At 48.8% G+C, this 27,651-nt stretch overlaps 2 protein-coding genes across 6 annotated transcripts in view; one reads left to right on the forward strand and one right to left on the reverse strand.

Annotated features, from left to right (window-relative positions):
- On the reverse strand, nt 1-26,662 carry DPH7 (diphthamide biosynthesis 7). 5 transcript variants are annotated; one of them, XM_075906012.2, is made up of 10 exons: nt 26,528-26,662; nt 24,369-24,526; nt 22,374-22,516; nt 15,231-15,318; nt 13,456-13,550; nt 11,671-11,837; nt 10,481-10,553; nt 9,362-9,427; nt 5,145-5,317; nt 1-3,346 (listed from the first exon to the last, which is right to left on the reverse strand). In XM_075906012.2, the coding sequence occupies exons 2-10, from the start codon at nt 24,507-24,509 to the stop codon at nt 2,880-2,882; spliced, it is 1,413 nt and encodes a 470-aa protein (XP_075762127.2). In that variant the 5' UTR covers nt 24,510-24,526; nt 26,528-26,662; the 3' UTR covers nt 1-2,879. The 5 variants fall into 5 exon arrangements, with proteins under 5 accessions (XP_075762127.2, XP_075762128.2, XP_075762126.2 ...); XM_075906013.2 differs by lacking the exon at nt 26,528-26,662 and adding an exon at nt 25,358-25,475; XM_075906011.2 differs by lacking the exon at nt 26,528-26,662 and adding an exon at nt 25,239-25,453.
- Nucleotides 24,432-27,651, forward strand: part of STPG3 (sperm-tail PG-rich repeat containing 3) — a 32,783-nt gene continuing 29,563 nt past the window's right edge. The window contains exon 1 of the mRNA XM_089773005.1: nt 24,432-24,560. The gene's annotated coding sequence lies outside the window, so the exon portion shown is untranslated. The remainder of the gene's footprint in view (nt 24,561-27,651) is intronic.

Genomic DNA, 27,651 nt, shown 5'->3' on the forward strand with positions numbered 1-27,651 from the left:
TTTTTAGAAAAATCCAAAAATAGTTTAATGTAACAAACTTTTGTTTACAATGCTGACATGCATCTCCAAATAACACTCAAAAAAGAGTTGTTCCAAAATACACATGGTACCCTCAAACAAGGTTTTGTGCCTTAAAAAGCTTAGTTATTTCTGTACATGGTTTTAATAACTGTATGAATTTATTACAAAAATTATAGTTGCTGCTGTTTCTTCCCTCCTAGACGAATGATTCATTAAAAATCTCAATGAAAAACTATACAGGCTAAAAGTTAATTTTAAGATGAGTTTTTGGATGATGATAATCAAGAATACCAAGGTAGTGCTTCATTAGTGTAGTGCCTTGCTGATGTTTTAGAGGGTGTGTCCAGAATACAGGGTTTTGTCGACAAAACTATACCTGCGTCTATACTACCGCCGAGTTCTGTCGACAATAAGTAGACAGAACATGGCAGTTTTGTCGATGGCGGTAAACCTTATTCTACAAGAAATAACGCCTTTTGTCGACAAAGTTCTGTCCACAAAAGGTGCTATTGCGTCCACACTGTGCTTTTTCAAAAGAGAGCATCTAGACTCTCTGTCGAAAAAGTGGCTTGCTTTGTCGACAGAGCTGGCTGTAGTCTAGACACACTTTGTCGACAGTATCTGTTGACAAAGCCTGTGGACAAAAGCTTGTAGTCTAGATGTACCAATAGTCAGAATCTTAACACGGCAACCTCAAGGAATTTTGGAGCAATCCCACTTAGGATTGCATTATTAATAATTTTATATTTTTAAAGAACATCCAGTAGTGTTGCTAACAGTATTTGAGGGTTTTGAGATTGAAGCTCAAAAAGCTACTCAGTTTTTTTTGTTTTTGTTTTTTTAAACCTACTTTAAACGCTAGTCACATAGCTCTCACTCTCTGGGTACCAAAGGATATGGGCATGTTGCAGCTGGCTTTCCTAAAAGATTTCTTTGCTGCAAGCACGAATACACAAGTGGTGCTTGTTGACAAGTGATAACCTAAAAGTCATCTTGTACACATGCAGTAGATTAGGTGTAAAATTATACATATGCAGCCACAGCAAAATCCTCGTGATTAAGACACTTCACTACACAACTTCACTTGCAATCTGTTCTGTCATGTACATTGAGACAATCTGGGATTTCATTCCTAAAGGAATCTGTATGCAAGGTCACTATAAGTACATTCCCTGTGCAGCATGACCTCATAACACACGGCAGTTGACAAAACAGGTCCCACAGTGAGCGAGGTTTGTATTCAGACATTCCATATAAACTCCCTTAACTTTGTGGCTATTATTTAGCAATGTGCTTATATAATTTAATGTTGCACTAAGGTTTGCTTGGGAGAGAGGGACAAGGAAAGGTGCCAGCCACCTATCCACATCTTCAGAATTGGAGGCAAGATTTACAAACATGGACTAGTCAAGGGAGGTAAACGTTATGCCTAAATGAGCAGCCTTTGAAATGCACCATCACCACTCTCAATCACAACAGTAAAGGACAATCAAGCAGAGAAAGCCATATTTTACTGTGTCCCTTAGCAAAGACAGGAGACTATCCATTTTGGTTTCGTCTGAGTTAGACAGATAATACTAAGAATCTAGTTGCCTTAATTTAACAGTATAGGTCTTCAGAAATTCAAGAGTCATGAACTCCAAGGCAAAGAAACTGGAAAAAACCCAGTGGAAGTCATGCTGGGCATAGGCGGTAGATATAGTTCTCAATACAGGCAGTCCCCGACTTACGCGGATCCGACTTATGTCGGATCCGCACTTACGAACGGGGCTTTCTCGCCCCGGAGGTCGAGGTAGCGGATTGCTACCTGCGAGCTCCGGGGCGAGAAAGCCCCATTCGTAAGCTGCTCCGGTGCCCCTGGTCTGCTGGAGACCGTCTCCAGCAGACCAGGGGCACCGGGCGGGTTCCCGCGCCTCTGAGGCTTTGCCAGAGCAAAGCCTCAGAAGCGTGGGAACCACCGCTGCTGCTGCTTGAGACCCGGTGCCTGTGGTCTGCTGGGGACCGTCCCCAGCAGACCACAGGCACCGGGACTGAAGCCGCAGCCGCGGGGGGGGGGTCCCGCGCCTCTGAGACTTTGCCAGAGCAAAGCCTCAGAGGCGCGGTACCCCGCTGCCGCTCTGCTCCCCGTGTCCCTGGTCTGCTGGGGGGGGGGGGGGACGCGGATAGTGTGCCCCCCCCAGCAGACCAGGCTTTTGTTTTGGACCCTGGAGCAGAGCAGCTGGGGCGCTGCGGATTGGTCCTGCAGCACCCGCTCTGGGCACTACTGGACCAACCCGGCAGCACCCCAGCTGCTCTGCCCCAGGTCCTGATTCAGCCGCTGCTGGTCAGTTTCAGCAGTGGCTGAATCAGGACGCCTGGGGCAGAACAGCTGGGGTGCTGCTGGATTGGTCCAGTAGCGCCGAGGAGCGGTGCTACTGGAGCAACCCAGCAGCACCCCAGCTGCTCTGCCCCAGGCGTCCCCAAGTCAGCCGCTGCTGAAACTGACCAGCGCTGACTACAGGAAGCCCGAGGCAGAGTTGCTCTGCCCCAGGCTTCCTGGAATCAGCGCTCATCAGTTTCAGCAGCAGCTGACTTGGGGAAGCTTGGGGTTCTTAAGTTGAATCTGTATGTAAGTCAGAACTGGCGGTCAGTTTCAGCAGCGGCTGAATCTGGACGCCAGTTCCAACTTACATACAGATTCAACTTAAGAACAAACCTACAGTCCCTATCTTGTACGTAACCCGGGGACTGCCTGTACAAAAAAAAAATCTATACCTTCCCTCTGGGGCATTTGAAAGAGAGAGAGAGAGAGAGAGAGATGAACTTTTCAAGGCTGTTCAAGTGAAAGTGTGTTTTCAGACAGAATAATATTTAACATTTTACTCTGAAGGGTTGATTTGACTTATTTCCCATTTCCAAACATGTAGGATGTTATCATAAAATGAACACGTTGCTAGGATGCTGACTTTTCTCTCAGCCTTTGCTAATTCAGTTTGATCACTCTTGTTGTCCAACCCTTTTCCATCAGGATGCTGAGAAGGTGGGTCAGAGCCACTCTTTGGCCTGACCTGTGAGGCAGCGCCTTCACCCTCCTCATCTAACACTACATCAAAGCTAGCTGTAGGAGATTCATAAACTATCTTCAGGTTCTGGATTTGCAGATCCAGTTTCTTGTCTCCTTGATCTGAACTTGCCACTGGTCCTTCAGACGAGTCAAGTGCAGAAAATGGGTCCTGTTTTACAGCCAGGGGATCCTTTGGGGAGAGTCTTGACCAATCAGCTCCATAAGCCAAGGAGTTATGCAAGATGTAGGATGACACAACAGTACATTCCTCAGTGTTTTCTGCTAAAAAGAAGAGGAAATTAAGCTTCAAAGCCTAGTTTGAGGTAGTTTGTCTGCTAGCTGTTCGTGCTGAAAATTTAATCAAGAAGAAATTGCCTATTCTATCCCAAATGTTACTGATTACCATTCTCTTTCACATGACAAAAAGAAACATATACCCTCCAGTGTAAATAAGCCAAAGCTAAAAAGGAAATTCTCCCCATCAACTTTCCATTGCCTCTTTATAGCCAAATCTTCACTCAGCTCATTGGAGGGGAGATGGTCAGCATGCCCATGCAACTCTTAAGGCTGCATTTCTCAAACTGTGGGTCCCAACCCCACCGGGGTGTCATGGTATCACAGAGCTTGAGAACCCCTGTCTTAAGGAGTTCAGAAGGGAGGCACCATATAAATCTCACACAAACTGCAAATGCTACTATTGCCACGGTCTATACACTAGGCTCTTTTATGGCAGATGATTGTCCCCACTGAGCCTCTGACCTTTCCTTTTAAGAGACGGAGATCATATTTTAAGTGATCAAGGAATACAATTTAGTACTAATCAACCATAGCACTTTTCAACCTCAGCGTGCCTCACAGCTATGAGCCAGTTCATCCGTTCCAACATGAAGCAGAACCCTTTTTCACAGAGAGGTTGGGTGATTTGCTCAAGGTCGCACTGTCAAAACCGGGAATCTGACTGCACCACCTGAACACAAGTCCAGGCAATACCTAACCATTGGGCAGTCACTGTGCGGGGACTGGTCTGGAGGTTGTTTGAGGCCACCACCAGCTCTTTCCACAGCAGACCCGCTGTCTCAGGAAGCATCTAAGATGGGTGGGCAATGATTTTCAAATGGAGGACACTCCACAAATGATGGTAAGTCACCACAGGCCACACGCAGTTCTACTATATTAATGGAGGGGATGCAGGATCTTGGAGGGAATCTGGGTGCAGGAGGGAGCTCCAGGGTGGTGCAGAGTATTGGCATGCAGGATCTGAGCAGTTGTTTGGGTGCAGGAGGGGATTCTCACCTGGGCAGGGGATGGGGTGCGGGAGGGAGGGAGGGAGTGCAAGGTCCAGGCTCTGTCCAGGAGGAGCTTACCACATGTGGCTCCAGGCTGGCAGCATACTGAGGCACTCATGGCTCTATGCCACTTCCATAAGTGAACGGCAGCTGCAGGCATGTCTCTGCGCACCCCTTGGGACAAAGGGGGGGAGAAGGTCTCCATGCTCTGCCTGCACCTGCAAGCACTGCCCTCCGCAGCTGCCACTGGCCAGTTTCCAGCCCATGGGGATTGGGAAAATGGTGCTGAAGGCAGGGGCAGCACATAGAGCCATGTTCAACCTCCCCCCCCCCTCCACCACACACACACACACCAGGAGTGTGCAGAGAGCTGCCAGCAGTAGCCAGCTTCTAGTGGGAGAGGTGGCATGGGACCACAGCAGACAGACACAAATGTTAGGCCAGAACTAGCCTATGGACCATATTTTGTCCACACCTGATCTAACAGGCACACATTTAGAAGTGTCTCATTCTCCTAAAGACCACTCCAAAGTGGAGTAATAACATTTTTGGTCCATCCAGTCAGCTTAGGAGAATGACAGAGGAGTTCACATGTCCAGCGAGGAATTCTTACAAATAGTACTGCTCTGAGATGAACTGAATGCCTAAGCTTCTCAACAGTATTTGTGTATTTCTACCATTTACTCAGTGCAATCGCATGCAGTGGCCTTCCCTTTCCCCTGTAGGCAGGGAAGACGAGCAGCAGAGTGTGAGCAGAGAGAAGAACACACTTTCCCACTCTATTAAACTCTCACCCATACTTCCTTGGCAGTCAAGGATTTTGAATCCATTATGCATGCAAGCAGCCAACAGCAAGTGTTCATGTGTCGGATGCCACTTCAGTCTCCAAACTCCTCCTTGGACATGGGTGTCTGCCAATGGCTGTTTCATATTCCTGGTGTCCCACAGCAAGACATGTTCATCATAGCTGGAAACACACACACACCAACATACAAAGACACCAGAGGAATTTTAGTGCATAGTGCACAGGAGGAGTAAAGAAGATGCAATGCGTTTTCCCACATACTCCACTGATGGCAGCCTTTTCCCACATGAGCTTTTGGGGATGCAGCCATGGGCTGCAAATAATGAGGCAAGTCAGGCAAGATCGTGGGGGGGGGAGGTTTTTGGGTTGGGGGCTACTGACCCATAGAAAAAAAAAACTGTCGGGGGCCACACACAAGGGAGAAGCAAAAAAAAGGTGAAAAGCTGAAAAAGACTTTCAGCTCAAACTCCATCCCAGAGCCTGGGGGACCAGGATTAGTAGATTTTGTGGGGGCCCCCGAGGCTCTGGGGTGGGGCCAAAAAATGAGGGGTTCTAGTCAGGAGAAGAGGATGGAAGTATGGGTCAGATCAGATGAGACACAATCAAATGAAAAAGAGTCTAACACATCAGGAAATGGCAGACAGATAAATAAGTGACAATTTTTAAAATGCTTATACACAAATGCTAGAAGTCTAAATGATAAAATGGGTCAACTAGTGTGCCTAGTTTTAAAGGATGATACTGATATAATAGGCATCACGGAAACTTAGTGGAATGAGGACAATCAATGGGACACAGTCATACCAGGGTACAAAATATATTGGAAGGACAGAACAGGTCGTGCTGGTGGGGGAGTGGCACTATACGTGAAAGAAAATGTAGAATCAAATGAAGTAAAAATCTTAAATGACCCTAAATGGTCAATAGAATCTCTACGGATAGTAATTCCATGCTCCAATAAGAAGAATATAGCATTAGGGATATATTATCGACCACCTGATCAGGACAGTGATAGTGGCTACGACATGCTAAGGGAGATTAGAGAGGCTATCAAAATAAAAAACTCCATAATAGTGGGGGATTTCAACTATCCTCATATTCACTGGGTACACGTCACTTCAGGACGGATACAGAGATAACATTTCTTAAACGACTACTTCTTGGAGCAGCTGGTTCTAGAACCCACAAGAGGAGAGGCTATTCTGGATTTAGTGCTAAGTGGAGCACAGGAACTGGTTCAAGAGGTAAATATAACTGGACCGCTTGGAAATAGTGACCATAATGTAATGAAATTTAACATCTCAGTGGTGGGAAAAATACCTCAGCAGCCCAAAACTTTAGCATTTAATTTCAGAAAGGGGAATTACGCAGAAATGAGGAAGATAGTTAAACAGAAATTAAAAGGTACAGTAACAAAAGTAAAATCTCTGCAAGCTTCATGGAAACTTTTCAAAGACACTATAATAGAGGCCCAACTTAAATGTATACCGCAAATTAAAAAACACAGTAAGAGAACCAAAAGAGTGCCACCATGGCTTAACAAACAAGTAAAAGAAGCAGTGACCAATAAAAAGACAACTTTTAAAAAGTGGAAGTCAAATCCTAGTGAAGAAAATAGAAAGGAGCATAAACTTTGCCAAATTAAGTTTAAAAATATAATAAAAGCCAAAAAGAAGTTTGAAGAGCAGCTAGCCAAAAACTCAAAAAGTAATAGCAAAATGTTTTGTAAGTACATCAGAAACAGGAAGCCAGCTAAACAACCAGTGGGGCCCTTGAACGATCGAGATGCTAAAGGAGCACTCAAAGATAATAAAGTCATTGTGGAGAAGCTAAATGAATTCTTTGCTTCTGTCTCCATGGCTGAGGATATTGGGGAGATTCCCAAACCTCAGCCATTCTTTTTAGGTGACAAATCTGATGACTTGTCCCAAGCTGAGGTGTCATTAGAGGAGGTTGTGGAACAAATTGATAAACTTAACAGTAACAAGTCACCGGAACCAGATGGCATTCACCCAAGAATTCTAAAAGAACTCAAATGGGAAACTGCTGAACTAAACTGTGGTTTGTAATCTATCCTTTAAATCAGCTTCTGAACCTAATGACTGAAAGATAGCTAATGTGACACCAATATTTAAAAAGGGCTCTAGATGAGATCCTGGCAATTACAGACTGGTAAGTCTTAATGTCAGTACCGGGCAAATTAGTTGAAACCACAGTAAAGAATAAAATTGTCAGACACATAGATGAAAATAATTTGTTGGGGGAAAGTCAACATGGTTTCTGAAAAGGGAAATCATGCCTTACTAATCTGCCAGAGTTCTTTGAGGGGGTCTACAAACATGTGGACAAGGGGGATCCAGTAGATACAGCGTACTTAGATTTCCAGAAAGCCTTTGACAAGGTCCCTCAACAAAGGCTCTTAAACAAAGTAAGTTGTCATGAGATAAAAGGGAAGGTCCTTTCATGGACTAATAACTGGTTAAAAGACAGGAAATAAATGGTAGGTTTTCCGAATGGATAGAGGTAACTAGTGGGGTCCCCCAAGGGTCCGTCCTGGGACCAATCCTATTCAATGTATTTATAAATGATTTAGAGAAAGGGGTAAACAGTGAGGTGGCAAAATTGGCAGATGATACCAAACTGCTCAAGATAGTTAAGACCAAAGCAGACTGTGAAGAGCTTCAAAAAGATCTCACAAAACTAAGTGACTGGGCAACAAAATGGCAAATGAAATTTAATGTGGATAAATGTAAAGTAATACACGCTGGAAAAAATAACCCCAACTATACATACAATATAATGGGGAATAATTTAGCTACAACTACTCAAGAGAGAGATCTTAGAGTCACTGTGGATAGTTCTCTGAAAACATCCACTCAGCGTGCAGTGGCAGTCAAAAAAGCAAATAGAATGTTAGGAATAATTAAAAAAGAGATAGAGAATAAGACAGAAAATATCTTAATGCTCCTATATAAAACCATGGTACACCCACATCTTGAATACTGTGTACAGATGTGGTCGACTCATCTAAAAACAGATATATTGGCACTGGAAAAGGTTCAGAAAAGGGCAACAAAAGTTATTAGAGGTTTGGAACGGGTCCCATATGAAGAAAGATTTAAAAGATTTGGACTTCTCAGCTTAGAAAAGAGGAGACTAAGGGGGAACATGATAGAGGTCTATAAAATCATGACTGGTGTGGAAAAGTGATATGGAAAAGTTATTTACATGTTCCCACAATGTAAGAACTAGGGGTCACCAAATGAAATTAATAGGCAGTAGGTTTAAAACAAACAGAAGGAAGTTTTTCTTCACTCAGAACACAGTCAAACTGTGGAACTCCTTGCCAGAGGATGTGAAGGCTAAGACTTTAATAGGGTTCAAAAAAGAGCTAGATAGATTCATAGAGGTTAGGTCCATCAATGGCTATTAGCCAGGATGGGTAGGAATGGTGTCCCTAGCCTGTTTCTCAGGATGTGGGTGACGGGAGGGATCATGTGAGGATAACCTGTTGCATCCCCTCCCTCTAGGGAATCTGGTATTGGCCACTGTCGGCAGACAGGGTACTGGGCAGGATGGACCATTAGACTGACCCAGTATGGCTGTTCTTATGTTCAAAGCACAGGAGAAGGCTACCATGGAGCAGGCTGGGGTGCAGATGTGGTGTCTGGGCAGGAGGTAGGAAGCAGAAGTGAGTTTAGGGTGTGCAGTCTAGGCAGGATATAGGGTGCAGAAGCGGGCTGGGCAGGAGGGTGCAAGAGCAGGCTGGCCTCAGGGGTCTGTGTGGGAGGGAGGCTGCAAGAGTGTGCTGGGGGTGAAGGAGGTCTGGAAGGGAATGCAGGGACTGGGTGCTGGGTCGGGGCAGGAGATGGGAGAGTGGGCCACTTACCTGGCACAGTTTATGGGAGGTGCACGTGGTTCTGCACAGCTCCTTCATGCTGTAGGGAGGAGCCCTCCACCACCACCACCCCTGCTGCTCCCATTGGTCATGATTTGGCCAGAGTGACAGGGGCAGTGCTTACACAGAGCACTTCCCTGCAGCATGCAAGAGCCCCTTCCTACTCCACCAAGAAGAGCCACAGGCCAGATCTGGCCCCAGCTTGCCTGGTTCAGGTCCAGCACTGGCTGGCCAGATCAAAGCAAACTGCATGCTGGATCCAGCCTAAAGGCTGTAGGTTCCCCATCCCTGAGCTAGAGAGAACTCACCTTCCTGTTGCCAGAAGAAACTCTCGGTGTGGATTGCATTGAATGCTGCACACACCCATTGAATGTCTACAAAGGAACAACAGAGACCAAGAAGGAGTACACAAAGTGAGACAATAGTTTATTTTGTTCTCAAAGAGTCCTAGGGCAACCTTCACGGCAGCAAAGCTTCTTACTCTAAGGAAAAACTTAAAAAACAATGAATAGTCTAGCAGCACCTTAAAGACTAACAAAATATGTAGATGATATCATGAGCTTTCGTGGGTACAGCCCACTTCTTCAGATGTTTGGGTTGTCCAGATCCAAGAATAAATAAGAGAAGGCGGGGAGAGGGAGGGGGAAGGAGAAAGGAAAAGAAAAAAAAAGTAGTGAAATAGATTATACAAGTTATAAGAGGCTGATATGAACAATTAGCACCTCTGTAAGTACCCACTGTTAGGTTGGTTGGTTAAGTCATTAGAATGTGGAAGGCAGTGTGTGCAAGCCAGCCCATATCTTTATTCATTCCTCTCTGATAGGAATCAAACTTGTAAATGAAGTTAAGTTCCAACCCTTCCCTGTGTATTTGGCTTGTGGAATTGGCCTGAAACAACAGAGTGATTTTGAGATTATGTCGATTCATCACAGGACCCACCACTACATCAGGGGCTCATTTAACTGCACATCCACTAATCTAATGTGATCTATGCCATCAAATGCCAGCAATGCCCCTCTGCCATGTACACTGGCCAAACTGGACAGTCTCTACGGGAAAGAATTAATGGACACAAATCACATATCCAAAAAGGCAACACACAGAAACCTGTTGGAGAACACTTTAACCTGCCTAGGCACTCATTAATGGATCTTAAAGTTTTGTTAGTCTTTAAGGTGCTGCTAGACTATTCATTGTTTTTTAAGTTTTTCCAGTTACAGACTAACTGGGCAACCCCCTGAAGCTATTGTTTACCAGTGTGATTAAAACCACAATTAATAGTGTTTAATTGTTTTGAGCTAATTGCTGGAGTTAAATGCAATTATTCAAAAAACAATTTAAATGTAACTGAAGTTCTGGGAGAAAACACACTTGGTCATAATCAGTCATGCATCGTCATTCTATATCTATCTGAGTGGCTTAGTTACCTCTCACTGGTGAAGATAGGCATTTCTGGGTTGCACCTGATGTCCCAGCCCCTCAACATACAGTCATCTCCACCTGTACAAATAGGGAACGGCTGTGTATTAATACTAGTTGGGAAATCAGTGCACCCTAGAAGAAACTGAGATTTGACTGGTCTGGAGTATGATTAAGAGCTGGGAACCATGCCTTTACTGCTTTACCTCAGAAGATCATAGCAGGACTTGTGCTTTTCAATTAAATGAAGAGCAGAGCTACTGCATGTACCACAAAAATTTCACTTCATCCAAAAGCATGAGGTAGAATTGAGAAGGAGGAAGGATTAGAAAGAACCCTACCTAAATGGAAGTAAATAGCAGTCAACATTTATTTGGTGCTTTTCCTCCAAGTATCTCAGAGCACTTCACAAACCTAAGTTGAATCTCTGTTTATGGAGATATCACTACAGGCAGTCCCCGGGTTACGTACAAGATAGGGACTGTAGGTTTGTTCTTAAGTTGAATTTGTATGTAAGTCGGAACTGGTACATATTGTAGGGGAAACTCTAGCCAAACATTTCTCCAGAGCTCAGTTTTATTCTCCCACACCTCACTTCCCTCAGTCCTTTATTCTCAAGCTGAGGTGTCTGCTGAGAAAAGCCGCTCCGCGTCTCCCTGGTCTGCTGGAGGGGGGCACTAGCTTCGCGTCTCCCTGGTCTGCTGGGGGAAAGCAGCTAGTGCGGGGTTGCCTCACCCCGTTTGTAAGTAGGGATCCGATATAAGTCGGATCCATGTAACCCGGGGACTGCCTGTACTTTGAGATGGGGAAATCAACACACAGAAAAGTGACATGATTTGCCAAGTGCAAACTCTTATCTCAATAGCTAAGCTGGAACTTGCTTCTGTTCTGCCTACAATTCATTACTCCCTCTTGGCTAATGAACCATCAGGGTGGGCATTTAAATATCCACAACTTCCATACAATAATTCCACCCACTTTCCACAGTCGCTCCTTCAAGGGTTACTTTTCCAAGAAACAGCACAAACACTGAGAAGATGCCAGCTGGCTGGTACAGCAGCAAGAAGCATCACCATGATGCACAAGCAAAGGTTAAGGGAGACAAGAGTCAGACATACATGAAAATGGGTATTTTGATACCCACATATTTCTAGGATTTTTTTCTACCCTCCAGAAAAGGCGTTTGGTGTTCACGCACCTGAATACACAATGTTTGTGTCCCAGTAATTAAAAGCAGCAATCCAGGCCTCAAAGTTGTGAGCCTTCCACTGGCTGAGGATGTGCACAGAAGGAGCAGACTCATCGACTGACAGTAGATTCAGCTTCCCCTTTGAATCACTGCTGATTATTCTCAGTGGGCGCCCACTAATGCAGGAAAAGCAGACAATGTGTTACAGTTTAAGACAACTCAGGTTCCAGCATTTAATTCAATGATTTTCTCCTTCACACTTGCAGCCATGTTACAGCCTGAAAAGACCAGATAAAATGCAAACGATGTGTATCTGTCTATTTAACAAAGACATGGAGAGACACTAGGGGAACATGGCTTCCAAGCAGAAACCAATTTTGTACATCTGCAGAGCACAACAGTTCCCCCTTCTCAAGTGCTGGATTTCATCTTCAGTCCACACTGCACAGGAAGCACAGCAATAGTCACAATCCCAGCTCCCTGCTCTCAAACAGGAAATTAACTCACACTGGCTTGGGACAAGTAATTGAAATAAATCATCTGTGAGCTCTAAAATGCTACTGAAGCAACCATTAAGATGTCTCATTTCTCCTGTGTGGCAATTTCCCACACTGTTCTCCCACTCACTCGGTCTGCAGGGACTGGGAATGCTACAGATGCTGTATATTCAGTCCCATAGGAAGTAGAAGGCCTTTTGCTTCCCAAGTGATTAAGCAGCAGTAGTGATAGACTTTACAGGGGTGCCTCTCTGAATCAACACAGAGGGGCATCCCTTTTTAAAGATGAAGAAGAAATATACGCCAAGGGACTTGCCCACGCCCAAAAGTTTTGTCAATTCACTAACAGCATGTGCAGAGACAATATAACGGGCAGAACAATTAAAAAAAAGATACCAAAGTAAATTAATGTCAACTATAGAATTTCCCTGGCTCCCAGCCCTGTGCTCAGTCCCCACTTTACTCTCTCCCCCTAACTTTGAAAACAGTCCCCACGAGCCCGTGGGTGACATCTAACTTAATTTTACATGGTGATCATCAGGGCTCGACAAATCAGTGAATCTACTCACCCTGTTCACCGATGGCACGTGCATGCGCAATGCGGTTTTGCGAATGTGCAGTGCGGGGCTGGTGAGTAGATTTCAATGCGGTTTGTCAAGTGATCATATTCCTGGAATGAACTATGGAAGCAGCTAGGAGAGCAGTCACTTCAGGATGGAGCTGGCCTTGTCTACACTTACCAGAGGCTCAGTGCTCCAGTGATCGATCTTCTGGGTTTTATTTAGTGGGTCTAGTAAAGACCTGCTAAATCGAACACTTGAGGGGGGCCCCGTCAGCTGCAGTACTCGTGGCAATCGCAAGGAGTAAGGGAAGTCAACAGGAGAGTTTCTCTTATCTACCTCCTACTGTGAAGCCAACCGAGAAAATCAATGTAAGGTGCATCAACTCCAGCTACACAATTGTCATAGCTGGAATTGCATATCTTACATCAATTTTCTTTGCCATTGTAAACCTGGCCTCCGCTTCCCCATGAAAGGACATTATTGAGGCTCAGACTCAGTCAAGTTTAGATTTTACACAAGCATTAAAACTGCCAAGATATTTTTTGTTAATGGTTCATCGGTAGAGATCCCACAATAAAAGTTTCTGCATAAAGAAACTTGAAAGGCAGTTCTAAGCCTCTTGAGAGCTGGGACTGTGCAAATGACAATGGTCATTCTCTCTCTCTTTCTCTCTTCCCTCCGCTCCCCCCCTCCCCCGTGACTACAAAGAGGGCCATAGTTATCCCCCTCCTCACCATTGCTCCCGTCTGGTGGACCAGTCCAGAGACAAGGCAATACATTGTGCTCCCAAATCAACACTGCAGAGTGGATCCAACACGCAGCTGTTCTTCTACTGGAGAGAAAAGGAAATTGATCAAGATCAGGAAAACCACAAAGACAATGTCTACTTGCCTTCCACCCCTCACTGAGGGATCCATGCATGCTGTAGATTCATACCGTTAGGATCCTGGGCATTACAGAAAAGAAAAATCCTAACGTAAGCCAGTGAAGTGCTAGATACAAGGACTACTATTCACACAAGATGCCTCCCATTTCCTGTCCTTAAACTCACTGACTCCTACTCTGACCCCAGCTATTCATCCCAGCAGCTCCTTCTTTTCAAAACTCATTGTGGCTAGAGGGTCGTCCAATCACAGTGTCTTAACCTTCCCCAAGGCTGCCTTCTGCTCTCTCCACTTCATTGAAACCAATAACCTCTTCCTCACAGAGCCCTTTCTTCACACACAATTTCTCTGCTGCCTTTAACAATGGCCCATCCCCTCCTCCTCAAAACTCTCTTACATGAGATTTCATGATTCTCCTTTCAGTTATTTTTGCCAACGGTGAAGGCTAGAACTTCAACAGGGTTCAAAAAAGAGCTAGATGGATTCATGGAGGTTACCATCTTTTAGCAAGTATGCCCCGCACCCGAATATACCCCACGGTTTTTGCAGTTTGAGTAAAAAAAATCTTGTATACTCCATGCATGAGTATAACCCGCAGGATATACAAGACTTTTTTTCAAACTGTGTGTGTTGGGGGGGCGGGGGGGCGGATTAGCCACCCTCCGGATGGGGGAGCACTCACCCTGCCTGGTTCCCGCACAACCTCCGAGTGGGGGAGCACTCAACCCCCTGGGTCCCACGCGGCTGCACAACCGCCAGGCGGGAGAATGAGAGTGCGCCCCTGCCTCTTCCTGCGGCTGTGCAGCCACCAGCCTCTGGTTGGGGGAGCGCTCATCCACCAGTTCCTGCACAGGAGCGCTTCCCCTGCCCCTTCCTGCAGCTGCGCAGGAACCGGGAGATGAGCGCTCCCTGCTCAGAGACTGGCGGCTGTGTATCAGGGAAAGGGGCAGGGGAGCGCTCACCACCAGGTGAGTAAAAAAAAAAAAAAAAAAAATGTATACCCCGCACCCGAGTATATCCTGCAGGGGGCTGCGGGGTTTGTAAAAACAAATATAACCCGCGGGTTATATTCACTAAAATATGTTAGGTCCATTAATGGCTATTAGCCAGGATGGGTAGGAATGGTGTCCCTGGCCTCAGTTTCTCTGGAGGTGGGTGACGGGGGAGAGCTCACATGAGGATTGCCTGTTGTGATCCCTTCCTCTGGGGCATCTGGTATTGGCCACAGTCAGCAGACAGGACACTGGGCTGGATGGACCTTTGGTCTGACCCAGTGTGGCCGTTCTTATGTTCTTAACTGCTTTTTCAATGCTTCTTCTCCCGAGTGACTAAGAGCCCCAAGCTCTGTCCTCATTCTGTTTCTCCCCTCACTCCTTACTCCTCACATGTGAACAGAGTTCAGCTTGACTCCCAGATCTCAGGGACAAATTTTTGGGATTGGTATCTAGGAAAAATGCCACCAAAAACAAATCTCACTTGTAAAGTGAACCCATTTGCCCTGGAGTCACTGAGTATGCCATGGAGCTTCCAACCTCCTTTTTAGTAACACCACACTGTAAAGCCTTTAAACATTATTTTAAAAGCTAGAAGCGTTGACATTAATGGCCTGCAGCTCAACCACATACCTCACTCCCAGTCAGGTGGCAAAGCTCCACAGCTCCCTTGGCATTTGCAATGCCCAACATGGGATGTTCTGCGACAGGAATATGGCACCTGGAAGAGTAATTGACACGGTCTTGAATTCAAGGCCATGTCATGCATTAGAGGAAAGGATCAGAGTCCTAAAGGAGGAGCTTTTTTTTTTTATTTTAATTTATTTGGCACGTCTCATCAGGCAGCAGATTCTCTTATTTCAACTCCCTTAACTTGCATAGCTCTTATTCCCCTGGGTATGTCTACACTACAGCGTTATTTCAAAATAGCTTCTTTTGAAATAACACATCTAGACACAAAATGCATTTCAAAATAGTGTTTTTCTATTTTGAAATAGCGCATCCACACTGGTAGGACGCTGAATCGCATTTACGGCCGGCCGGAACCGTTTGTCACAGGGCATCAGGTCAGGAGTTAGCCTCAGGCAGCAGCCACACAAGGTATCTGAGACCTGTGCTTAAAGGGACTCCCCCGGACAGCCGGTTCTAAGGTTTCCCTGCTTGCTTACCTACCTCACTGAGGGACAGCAAAGCATTTTTTTCTGTGTGTGCTCTAGTTGTCCTCACTCGGGACACCACAGCACTCTGCGGCATGGAGCCGGAGCCGCTCCTGGGCACCCTGGTGCTTCTCCTGGACATGTTGCTGCGAGCCTGGCAGCAAGTTCTGCAGGCAGTAACAGTCTCCACTGGGGGCTTGTGCCTTATTCCTCCCTCACGTCCTCCCACTTACTCCCCCAACCCCTCTTCCTGCTGTACAATAAAAGACATGTGTTCATTAGAACAAAACCTCTTTATTGAACAAAACTGGGGTGGGGGGGAATGAAACTGAGGTGAGACTGGGGAAAGAAGGTGGGAGAGGGGAGGAGGGAGGGTGGGAGAGGGGAGGGGGAAACCGGGGAGAAGGGAGCTCGCAGGGGGAGGCAAGGGGAGGAAGGGGGAGGAGAAGCTCGGGGTTGGGGATCTCTCCAGCCCAACTGTCTGCCAGCACTGTGGGTGCAAGGGCCTCGGCATCCCTGGGGATGTGGGGAAGGTGGGGAGGAAGAAGCAGGAGGGGGAGAAGGAGTGGTAGGAGGAGCTACCGCTGGGGAGGCAGCAGGGGCTGGAGCAGCAGGAGGCAGCAAGCTCTGCCCCAGGGTCGATGACCACCTGGGGAGCACAGACCATCCTGCCCCCCAGGATGCAGTCCACGGCATCAAAACAGGGGCAGGGGTCTGGGTCTGCCCTTGGTTGGGAGCTGTCCCCTGTGGCCCTGGCATAGGCCTGCTGCAGCTCCTTTATGTTCATGCAAACCTGCTCCTGGGTTCGCATGTGGCCTTTGGTGGCCAGGCTGGGCAGCCATCCACCTGTAGACAGTTGCATTCCTCCGTTTAATGCGGACATCATGGACATTAGAGGCATCCCCCCAAACCTGAATTTGGTCCCTGATCTCTGCACTGGACGAGGCAGGTGCCCGCCTTTTCCGGCCCCTGGCAGGCTCCTGGGAGCTGGCAGACTGGTCCTGGGGAATGGTGAAGGGCTGGCTGGCACTGGCTGCCTGGCTCATGCTGGGGCCACTGGGTCAGATGCAGCGACTGCAGGCTTGGCGCTGGCACAGGCACTGTGGACAGAGTCTACCCCTTTAAGGGCTCTGGGGAGGGGAGGAGGGAGAGGAGTGTTCTTGGTTGTACCCAGAGTGGCCACCAGGGCACCTTGGGAAGGGCTGGAGGCCCCTTATTTCGAAATAAGTGTCGACAGAACGCTTATTTCAAAATAGCAATTTTGAAATTGGTGCTATTCCTCATGGAATGAGGTTTACCAATTTCAAAATAAGCCTTCCACTATTTCGATTTCATTTCGAAACAGCGGTTTGGCTGTGTAGACGCTGGTAAAGTTATTTCAAAATAACTCTGCTGTGTAGACATACCCTATGAGGGCTAAGGAAGACAAGATCCCAACCCCTACAGCAGTTTTTGCCCCATAGTTTCCCCTGCCCTCAGGTAATACTGACTTTTTTTTTTAAAACTTACAAAGAATCATAACTTGAAAACTAGTTTTCACAGCTAGTAGAGAGCTCACACCCCCAGCTTCTACCGTCTCTTCTGCTGCTTCCTTGGTTCCAGAACCACTGACAGAAATGCACCCAATCTGAATAAGCAGCAGGCACAGCACAAGTGCAACCAGGATTTGCAGCTTGCGAACAGGTGATTGCTAACAGGGAGTTTTGAGAGGGAGTTCTCCAGGTGAAGGAGAAGCAGATACAGGACTCTTGAGGGAAGTGTGTTTTATTACTGGGGCTTTCTTTCTTACTGTGTGCTGAGCTTGTGTTAGTTTGGTGTGTGGTGATGTTGGGTTTTTTTTTTGGGGGGGGGGGGGTTATTATTTATTTATTTTTTCTTTCCCTGTTTGAGTGAGGCTTTAGAGAGGGAGTTCTCCAGGTAGAGGAGAAGCAGATACAGGAGTCTTGAGGGAAGTGGGTGTTGTGTTTGGGGCTTTCTTGCTGTGTGCTGAGCTTGTGTTTGAGTGAGGGTTGGTGTGTGTTCTTTTTTGTTTTTTGTTTATTTATTTATTTATTTATTTTCCCCTGTGTTTGAGAGTGAGGCTTCCCCCCCCCACACACCTCCCCTCTGCCCTCCCCCTCCCCTTGATGGCGTTTGTGCTGTGATTGGCAGGTGGAAACTGTTGGCTTCTAATTAAAGTTTGAATTCTAGAAGCCTCTGCTGATTGGCTGAGCCTTGGTAGGGGGAGGGGCTTTATAAGGCAGTGGACAAGCAACCAAGAAGCTTGTGAACAGGTGAGTGCTAACAGGGAGTTTTGAGAGGGAGTTTGGAAGGGGAGAGGGAAGGGCGGGAGGTTCTCTTGCCTTTCTTTTTAAATCCCTTTTCTAAAACAGCAGCGATGGTTGGTGATGGGTCTGCTGTTGTTACCTGCACAGCGTGTGCCATGTTTGTCTTCCTCCTGGAAGAAAGAACGGATTTCATTTGCACCAAGTGCAAGCTGGTCGACATTTTGGAAGAAAAAATTAGAGGACTGGAGGCCCAAGTGTCGACCCTATGCTTGATCAGAGAGGATGAAGACTTCCTCGATAGAAGGCAGCATTTAATCCTTCAAGCACGGCAGGCAGAAGAGCCAGAGAGGGCAGTACGTGACCAAGAAGAGAACTGGCAGCACGTAACTTCTAGAAGGGGAAAAAGGCCAGCACGGGAATCCCCCGATGCTATAGAGGTAAGTAATCGCTTTCAGGCTCTCTCCACAGGCTCTGCAGTGCTGAAAGCTCTGGAAGGGACCTCACAAGGAAGAAACCGGAAGGGAACACCATCTACTGGAAGGCATGGGATGCGTAGTCCTACGGATGGGGGTTCCACGGCCACCACGCCCAAAAGGAAACGACGGGTGGTGGTGGTGGTCGGGGACTCCCTTCTAAGAGGGACTGAGCCATCCCTCTGCCGTCCGGACCTGGAATCTCGAGAGGTGAGCTGCTTACCGGGAGCTCGCATTCAGGATGTCACTGAGAGGCTTACCAAGCTGATCAAACCTTCGGATTGCTACCCCTTCCTGCTTCTCCACGTGGGAACTAACGATACGGCCAAGAATGATCTTGAGCGTGTTACTGCGGATTATGTAGTGCTAGGAAGAAGGATCCAAGAATTTGGAGCGCAAGTGGTATTCTCCTCCATCCTCCCTGTTGAAGGGAAAGGACTGGGCAGGGATCGTCGAATTGAGGACGTCAATGCGTGGTTGCGCAGGTGGTGTCGCAGAGAGGGCTTTGGTTTCTTCGACCATGGGACTCTGTTCCGGGCACAAGGATTGTTAGGAAGAGATGGGATCCACCTAACGAAGAGAGGAAGGAGCATCTTCGCGGGCAGGCTTGCAAACCTAGTGAGGAGGGCTTTAAACTAGGTTCGTCGGGGGACGGTGACCAAAACCCTGAGGGGAGTGGGAAAGTCGGATACCGGGAAGAAATGCAGAGAGGAAGGGGCAAGAAAGGAGGACCCATGTTTCGAATGGAGAAGATAGGATGATCAACTGGTTACCTGAAGTGTTTGTACACTAATGCGAGAAGCCTGGGCAACAAACAGGAAGAACTGGAGGCCCTGGCCCAGACCAAGAAATATGATTTAATTGGGATAACAGAGACTTGGTGGGATGACTCGCATGACTGGAGCGCTGTCATGGAAGGGTATAGACTGTTCGGGAACAACAGGCAGGGGAGAAAAGGAGGAGGAGTTGCACTATATGTAAGAGAGCACTACGATTGCTCTGAACTCCAGTATAAAGAGGGAGAAAAACCTGTTGAGAGTCTATGGGTTAAGTTTAAAGGAGCAAACAACAGCAGTGATGTTGTGGTTGGTGTTTGCTACAGGCCACCGAATCAGGTGGATGAGGTAGATGAGGCTTTCTTCGGACAACTGAGCGAAGCTTCCAGATCGCAGGCCCTGGTTCTCGTGGGGGACTTTAATCACCCTGACATCTGCTGGGAAACCTATACGGCAGTACACAGGCAATCCAGGAAGTTTTTGGAGAATGTTGGGGATAACTTCTTGACACAAGTGCTGAAGGATCCGACCAGGGGCCGTGCGCAGCTTGACCTTCTGCTCACAAACAGGGAGGAACTAGTAGGGGAAGCGGAGCTGGGTGACAACCTGGGAAGCAGTGATCATGAGATGGTAGATTTCAGGATCCTGACGAAAGGAAGAAAAGAGAGTAGTAAAATACACACCTTGGACTTCAAAAAAGCAGATTTTGACTCCCTCCGAGATCTGATGGGCAGAATCCCCTGGGATGTTAACACAAAGGGGAAAGGAGTCCAGGACAGCTGGCAGTATTTTAAAGAAGCCTTATTGAAGGCACAGAAAGAAACCATCCCGACACGTAGCAAGAGAGGCAAACATGGTAGGAGACCAGACTGGCTCACAGGGGAAATCCTTGGTGAACTTAAGCACAAAAAGGAAGCTTACAAAGAGTGGAAACTTGGACAAATGACCAGGGAGGAGTTTAAAGGTATAGCTCGAGAATGCCGGGGGGTTATCAGGAAGGCGAAAGCGCAAATGGAATTGCGACTGGCTAAGGATGTGAAGGATAACAAGAAAAGTTTCTACAGGCATGTTAACAAGAAGAAGGTGATCAGAAAGGGTGTGCAGCCCCTAATGGATGAAGGAAGTAACCTAGTGACAGATGATGTGGGGAAAGCTGAAGTACTCAATGCTTTCTTTGCCTCTGTATTCACAGACAAGGTCGGTTCCTGGACTTCTGCGCCAAGTGACGCAAGATGGGATGAAGATGGACAGCCCATGGTGGGTAAAGAACAGGTTAGGAACTATTTAGAAAAGCTAAAGGTACATAAATCCATGGGTCCGGACTTAGTGCATCCAAAGGTACTGAGGGAGTTGGCAAATGTCATTGTGGAGCCTTTGGCTATTATCTTTGAAAAGTCGTGGAGATTGGGAGAAATCCCGGATGACTGGAAAAAGGCAAATGTAGTGCCCATCTTCAAAAAAGGGAAGAAGGATGATCCAGGGAACTATAGGCCGGTCAGTCTTACCTCGGTTCCTGGAAAAATCATGGAAGGGATCCTTAAGGAATCCATTTTGAGGCACTTGGATGAGAGGAAAGTGATTAGGAATAGTCAGCATGGGTTCACAAAGGGCAAGTCGTGCCTGACCAATCTGATTAGCTTCTATGATGAGGTAACTGGCTCAGTGGACATGGGGAAGTCAGTGGATGTTATATACCTTGACTTTAGCAAGGCTTTTGATACGGTCTCCCACAATATTCTTGCTAGCAAGTTAAGGGATTGTGGATTGGATAAATGGACGGTAAAATGGATAGAAAGATGGCTAGAAGGCCGGGCCCAGCGGGTAGTGATCAATGGCTCGATGTCAGGATGGCGGTCGGTTTCTAGCAGAGTGCCCCAAGGTTCGGTTCTAGGACCGGTTTTGTTCAATATCTTTATTAATGATCTGGAGGAGGGGATGGATTGCACCCTCAGCAAGTTTGCGGATGACACTAAGCTGGGGGGAGAGGTAGATACGCTTAAGGGCAGAGAGAGGGTACAGAATGACTTAGACAAATTGGAGGATTGGGCCACAAGAAATCTGATGAGGTTCAACAAGGACAAGTGTAGAGTCCTGCACTTGGGACGGAAGAATCCCAAGCATTGTTACAAGCTGGGGACCAACCGGTTAAGTAGTAGTTCTGCAGAAAAGGACCTGGGGGGTTACAGTGGATGAGAAGCTAGATACGAGTCAACAGTGTGCCCTTGTAGCCAAGAAGGCTAATGGCATATTAGATTGCATTAAGAGGAGCATTGCCAGCAGATCCAGAGATGTCATCATTCCCCTTTATTCGGCTTTGGTGAGGCCGCATCTGGAGTATTGTGTCCAGTTCTGGGCCCCCCATTACAAAAAGGATGTGGACGCATTGGAGAGGGTCCAGCGGAAGGCAACCAAAATGATTAGGGGGCTGGAGCATATGATTTATGAGGAGAGGCTGAGGGAGTTGGGTCTGTTTAGTCTGCAGAAGCGAAGAGTGAGGGGGGATTTGATAGCAGCCTTCAACTTCCTGAAGGGAGGTTCCAAAGAGGATGGAGAGAGGCTGTTCTCAGTAGTGACAGATGGCAGAACAAGGAGCAATGGTCTCAAGTTGTGGTGGGAGAGGTCCAGGTTGGATATTAGGAAAAACTATTTCACTAGGAGGGCGGTGAAGCACTGGAATGGGTTACCTAGGGAAGTAGTGGAGTCTCCATCCCTAGAGGTGTTTAAGTCTCAGCTTGACAAAGCCCTGGCCGGGTTGATTTAGTTGGAATTGGTCCTGCCTAGAGCAGGGGGCTGGACTTGATGACCTTCTGAGGTCTCTTCCAGTTCTATGATTCTAGGATGCCACATTGAAAGCTAACTTCAGTGAACTACTGGGACTTTTTACTCTTGAACAGAACAATAATCCAGCAGTTATTAAACTAAAAGCCAGAAATCTTGTACAGCACTGTGCTCACCAGAAGCTACTTATTCATTACCACAGCAGAAGCTATTGGCAATCAGAGAGACTGAACACTTAGAGCAGCAGCCCAGGCACAGGTAACCCTTGGCCATAAATGCCAAAGGAGACACGCTCCCCCTTCTCCTTCCCACTTGCCAGCATTACCATTTCAAGTCTAGAATGGCAGCAGTCTCAATCCTTTGAATTTCAGTCAGTGGGATGAAGGGCTGCTCTTCGCTGTAGTGATACAGATAGAGGCGCCCAAGCCGCGTGTGGGGCTCATCACTCTCACTGGGGTTTGCACCAGGCTGTATCAAACAAGAGCAAAGGAATTCTGTAAGCTTATGTGTTATTTTCTCACCTCCTTCATACAATGTAACATTCCTCCCTCAAATACCCTGCCATAAAGCACACCAACAGGGGACAGAGTCAGCACTAGAACATAAGAACGGCCACACTGGGTCAGACCAAAGGCTCATCTAGCCCAGAATCCTGCCTGCTGACAGTGGCCAATACCAGATGCGCCTGAGGAAGGGAACACAACAGGTAATCTTCACATGATCCCTCCCGTCACCCACCTCCAGAGAAACAGAGGCTGGGGATACTCATTGTGTTGAGATCCCAGCTCTACACTCAACAAGCTATAGGAGTAGGACCTTGGGAAAGTCATTAAAAGTACCATTTTTCAGAGATGCCAAGCAGTCACAACTCCAGGAAAAGCCAATGACACCTCCATGTGCTCAGCAACTGTGAAAAATTAGCCCCTCCCCTGAAAAACTGAGGTACCATTGGGTCTTAATGTCCAACCACCTGCATCTTTCTATCCCTGTTCCATGGCTTGACTTCCTCAGGGGAGGATCTAGTTAACTTAAAAGTGACAAAGCCTGTCAGACCTATTAGTGGAACATTGCATCTGTGAAAAATGGCTTCATTACCACTTGAATGGCTCTAACAGGCATTTGCCAACCCCAGATATATACTATCAGCTTCTGAATTTACTGTGTTAGTCTACAGGACCTTAATTTAAAATCTGCTTTAAAAATCTCTCATTAGTGCACTGCTGAAGATTATAAAACCACGTCTCTAAAAATCATCTCCTCCCCGCAGTGACCATCAGGCATAGGGGCACCAGTTTAATAGAACTGTGCAGGGCCCATAAACCTTAAGGACTGCTCTCCCCCAAGCTCTTTTAGAAGCAATATAGGAATATATGCATCACTTTACACAGCTCTGGGATTGGACTCTGCAACCCTTTAACAGCCCCCTCAACAATATAGGGCAGGAAAGAGTATTAGATTCCCATATTCAGTTAATTCTGAAGGAATTTAGGGAAAGGGAGTAAGCTGAAACTTGGCTAGGTAACAATGGCTCGTCCCTCAGACTGATACAGAAAATAAATGCCATCTATTGAATAAGCATTATGTACCACCTAGGCATTCCTTGGAAGCCTCACCTTCAAGTACACTGCTTAGTTCTCAAGATCAGGCAGGAACACAGTTCATGTTGAGGGTGCAGTGGAAGTGGTTTCCATATGACAGTATGCAACTGAAGAGGGAAATACCCTGCTGCTTAATGGAAGTAATTCAAAGTACTGCTTTTTTTTTTTTTAGGGGGGAGGGGAAGTGACCGTAAAACTGGTCACTACCTACTGAGCAGTTTTGCCAAGTGCAAGGATTCAGACCTGCTAATTTTAGTTGTAGTTTTTTTAGTTGTGTTTTACTTTTAACAATCCTCAACAGCCAACATAACTATAAAAGGAGGAACTGGGATCCATTCCACGTTGGACATAATCAGCAAAACTGTTAATCAAGTTCTCATCAGCTACAGCATAACCACCATTGAAGGCCAATGATACTGCGCAGGATCTTTATTACTGATGGTCATAAAAGATCTAAAAAGAGCCCAGCTTCACCTTCAGTTCTCAGAATGAGATTGTACAGATTGAATCAGAGGCAGCAAGGTGGGGCGGGGGAGGGAGGGGAGCGACTAGTTGAGTAGTGACTCAACTACCTGATAAGCCTAAGCTTATCAGGTAGTCAACTAGTCGTTTACATCCCTACACACAATGCACGAGAGGTCAGAAATGACTTCTGTCACTACTGACATAACTGACTTAGGTCACCTATTAGCCCTCCCAATAATATCATTTCTGTCACTTACCTTTCTATCTGGTTTCTTTAGCTGGTAAGTGCCACAAACCAGAATACTGTGCCAGCCTTCCACAGGACACCACTCCACAGCATCTGCACTGTATTCAGTGTCTACCACTTGAAGAGTCTGAGTTTTGCACTGCAATGCCATGTCAGAACATGCTCATCCTGCCCAGGAAGGAACAGAGCACAGAAAATGAAGGTAAGAGAAATAGTGAAAGGACCACCATGCAGAGCAGAGCACAGCTCAGCTCTCCCTGGGTGGCCTATCTGCACAGCTGCTCCCCTGGGAGAAACAAGTCCAGCAAGCTCCAGGCAGTATTGTCACACAAACACCATACTCCCTTAGGTCAGGGCTACTCAACACGCGGCCCATGGCCCATTTGTTTGCAGCCAGTGGTGCAGTTTGGATTTACGCAGGACTCAATACATAGCCTGTGGGTGGAAGCCAAAACAAAAGAGTAGGCAATAGAATGGTCTTCTGTTGATAAGCGTTTTAGTAGTTAAATTCCTGAACTGTCATTGCTCATTAAAACTGCTGTCATACCGGTGGTAATGAGTTAAATATTGCATTTTATTAATTTTGGCAAACCTAACTTAAACGGGACCTGTGTGTTGTGCAGTCTTGCCTTAATCTTTGTATTCATGCCCATCAGTGTGAAAGATGCTATTTGCATATATATTTGCATGTATATGCAACCACACTTAAGTTGTGGCCCCCGGGGCTTCCAAGTTGAGTAGCCCTGCCTTAGGCCCACTGAGGTCGCTCACTGGACTGCAGCACAGCTCATTAGCATAGCAGATGGATGCCCAGAGCACCACGCCGCCCTGGACAGAGCCCACCCCCAAAAGAGAATTTACTGAAAGGAGCAGTGGGTACCAGGCCAGTGTCCGTCCCTCTCTAGTTACAAAACAATGCAGCCGCCTTGGGACAGGCGGTGCTGGGGGTGCCGGGGGAAGGCAGGTCAATCGCCCCCGTTGACAAAACAGTTCACTCACCGCCGTGCTCGGGCTGCGCTAACGTCAGCCAGCCCGCAACTCACCCCCAGCGCCCTGCAACCTCCCACACGCACGGGCGCCCCAGCGCTCCCCCCCCACGCACGGGCGCCCCAGCGCTCCCCCCCCACGCACGGACCCCCCAGCGCTCCCCCCCCACGCACGGGCGCCCCAGCGCTCCCCCCCCACGCACGGGCCCCCCAGCGCTCCCCCCCCAAGCACGGGCCCCCCAGCGCTCCCCCCCCCACGCACGGGCGCCCCAGCGCTCCCCCCCCCACGCACGGGCGCCCCAGCGCTCCCCCCCCACGCACGGGCCCCCCAGCGCTCCCCCCCCACGCACGGGCCCCCCAGCGCTCCCCCCCCACGCACGGGCGCCCCAGCGCTCCCCCCCCAAGCACGGGCCCCCCAGCGCTCCCCCCCCACGCACGGGCCCCCCAGCGCTCCCCCCCACGCACGGGCCCCCCAGCGCTCCCCCCCAAGCACGGGCGCCCCCAGCGCTCCCCCCCCACGCACGGGCGCCCCCAGCGCCCCCCCCCACGCACGGGCCCCCCAGCGCTCCCCCCCCAGCACGGGCGCCCCCAGCGCTCCCCCCCCAGCCCCCCCCCCAGCACGGGCCCCCCAGCGCTCCCCCCCCACGCACGGGCGCCCCAGCGCTCCCCCCCCACGCACGGGCCCCCCAGCGCTCCCCCCCCACGCACGGGCGCCCCCAGCGCTCCCCCCCCAGCACGGGCCCCCCAGCGCTCCCCCCCCACGCACGGGCCCCCCAGCGCTCCCCCCCCACGCACGGGCGCCCCCAGCGCTCCCCCCCCAGCACGGGCGCCCCCAGCGCTCCCCCCCCACGCACGGGCCCCCCAGTGCTCTCCCCCCACGCACGGGCCCCCCAGCGCTCCCCCCCCCAGCACGGGCGCCCCCAGCGCTCCCCCCCCACGCACGGGCGCCCCCAGCGCTCCCCCCCCATGCACGGGCCCCCCCTCCCCCCCACGCACGGGCCCCCCAGCGCTCCCCCCCCACGCACGGGCGCCCCCAGCGCTCCCCCCCCCACGCACGGGCCCCCCAGCGCTCCCCCCCCAGCACGGGCCCCCCAGCGCTCCCCCCCCAAGCACGGGCCCCCCAGCGCTCCCCCCCCCCCAGCACGGGCCCCCCAGCGCTCCCCCCCCCCCGGTAACCGTTCACCTCAGCGCGCGGGGGCGGGCTCGCGACGCGGCCAATCTGCTTCCAGGTCGGCAGCGCGCGGCAGGCGGGGCCGGGGGGCGGGGAAACCGGCCGAGGGGAGGGGGGCGCTGGAGCAGCCGCTGAGCCCGGCCCCCCCCCCCCCGCAGGGGCGCCCCGAGCCCCCCCCGTCCCGCGCCCGGAGCTCGCGGCCCCGCCGGGCCCCCCCCGGGCCGGCTCTTCCCCATTCGCCCGGCCAGGAGCCCCTGGGCCGGTAGCGCCGCCCCCCGGTGGATTCCCAAGGGCTGCGGGCGAGCCAGGGGCAGCCTGAGTCCGGCGTAGACGGAGACTGACCGCAGCGTCCTGCCAGCGGGGCCGGGCCCCTGCCGCAGAGCAAAGCGCGGCAGGGAGTGGTCACAGCCACATACCAAAAGCTGCACACACGTGAAAAGGACAAATCCCAGTTCAGAACAGGAGGGGACGGGGCGGGTAAATGTCTGTGACGGTCCCAACGACAATTATCCGCATCCTGCTCCAGACGCTTTTTACATCTGCACGTGAAAGGGAATCCTCTGAACCGTCATTCATGCTACAATTCAGCACTCTACGAGTTGGTCTCAACTAAGACACTAACTATCTCACCCATTACCAGGATAGCTTCCCCAGTTATCACCTCTAATACCATTAGCTCACAGACATTGACCTTCCCCCCCCCGCATCCCCCTTCTGTTCTGAAATGTGATTTGTCCTTGTCATGTGTTCACTTATTTTAATTGTATCCTTTGGTATATGTGGTTGTGACAATCTTCTTCCACCATTTGATCTGAGGAAGTGGGTCTGACCCACAAAAGCTCATCACCTAATAAACCATCTTGTTAGTCTTTAAAGTGCTACATAGTCCTGTATTTTGTTTCAGCTACACCAGACTAACACGGCTACATTTCTATCACTATTTGATTTACTTCGCCAAAGAATCAATGCCCACAAAACAGACATTAGACAGGATCACTAAGAAAAAACAGTTGCTTGCCATTTCAGCCAGAAAGGACACTGTCTCAATGACCTACTCACCTGCATCCTACTTCAGAAGACATTCAAATCTGCACTTGAAAGAGAATCCTCTGAACTGGCATTCATGCTACAATTCG

This window comes from Pelodiscus sinensis, chromosome 23, assembly GCF_052426305.1.
Source record: "Pelodiscus sinensis isolate ZL-2025 chromosome 23, ASM5242630v1, whole genome shotgun sequence".
NCBI lineage: Eukaryota > Metazoa > Chordata > Testudines > Trionychidae > Pelodiscus > Pelodiscus sinensis.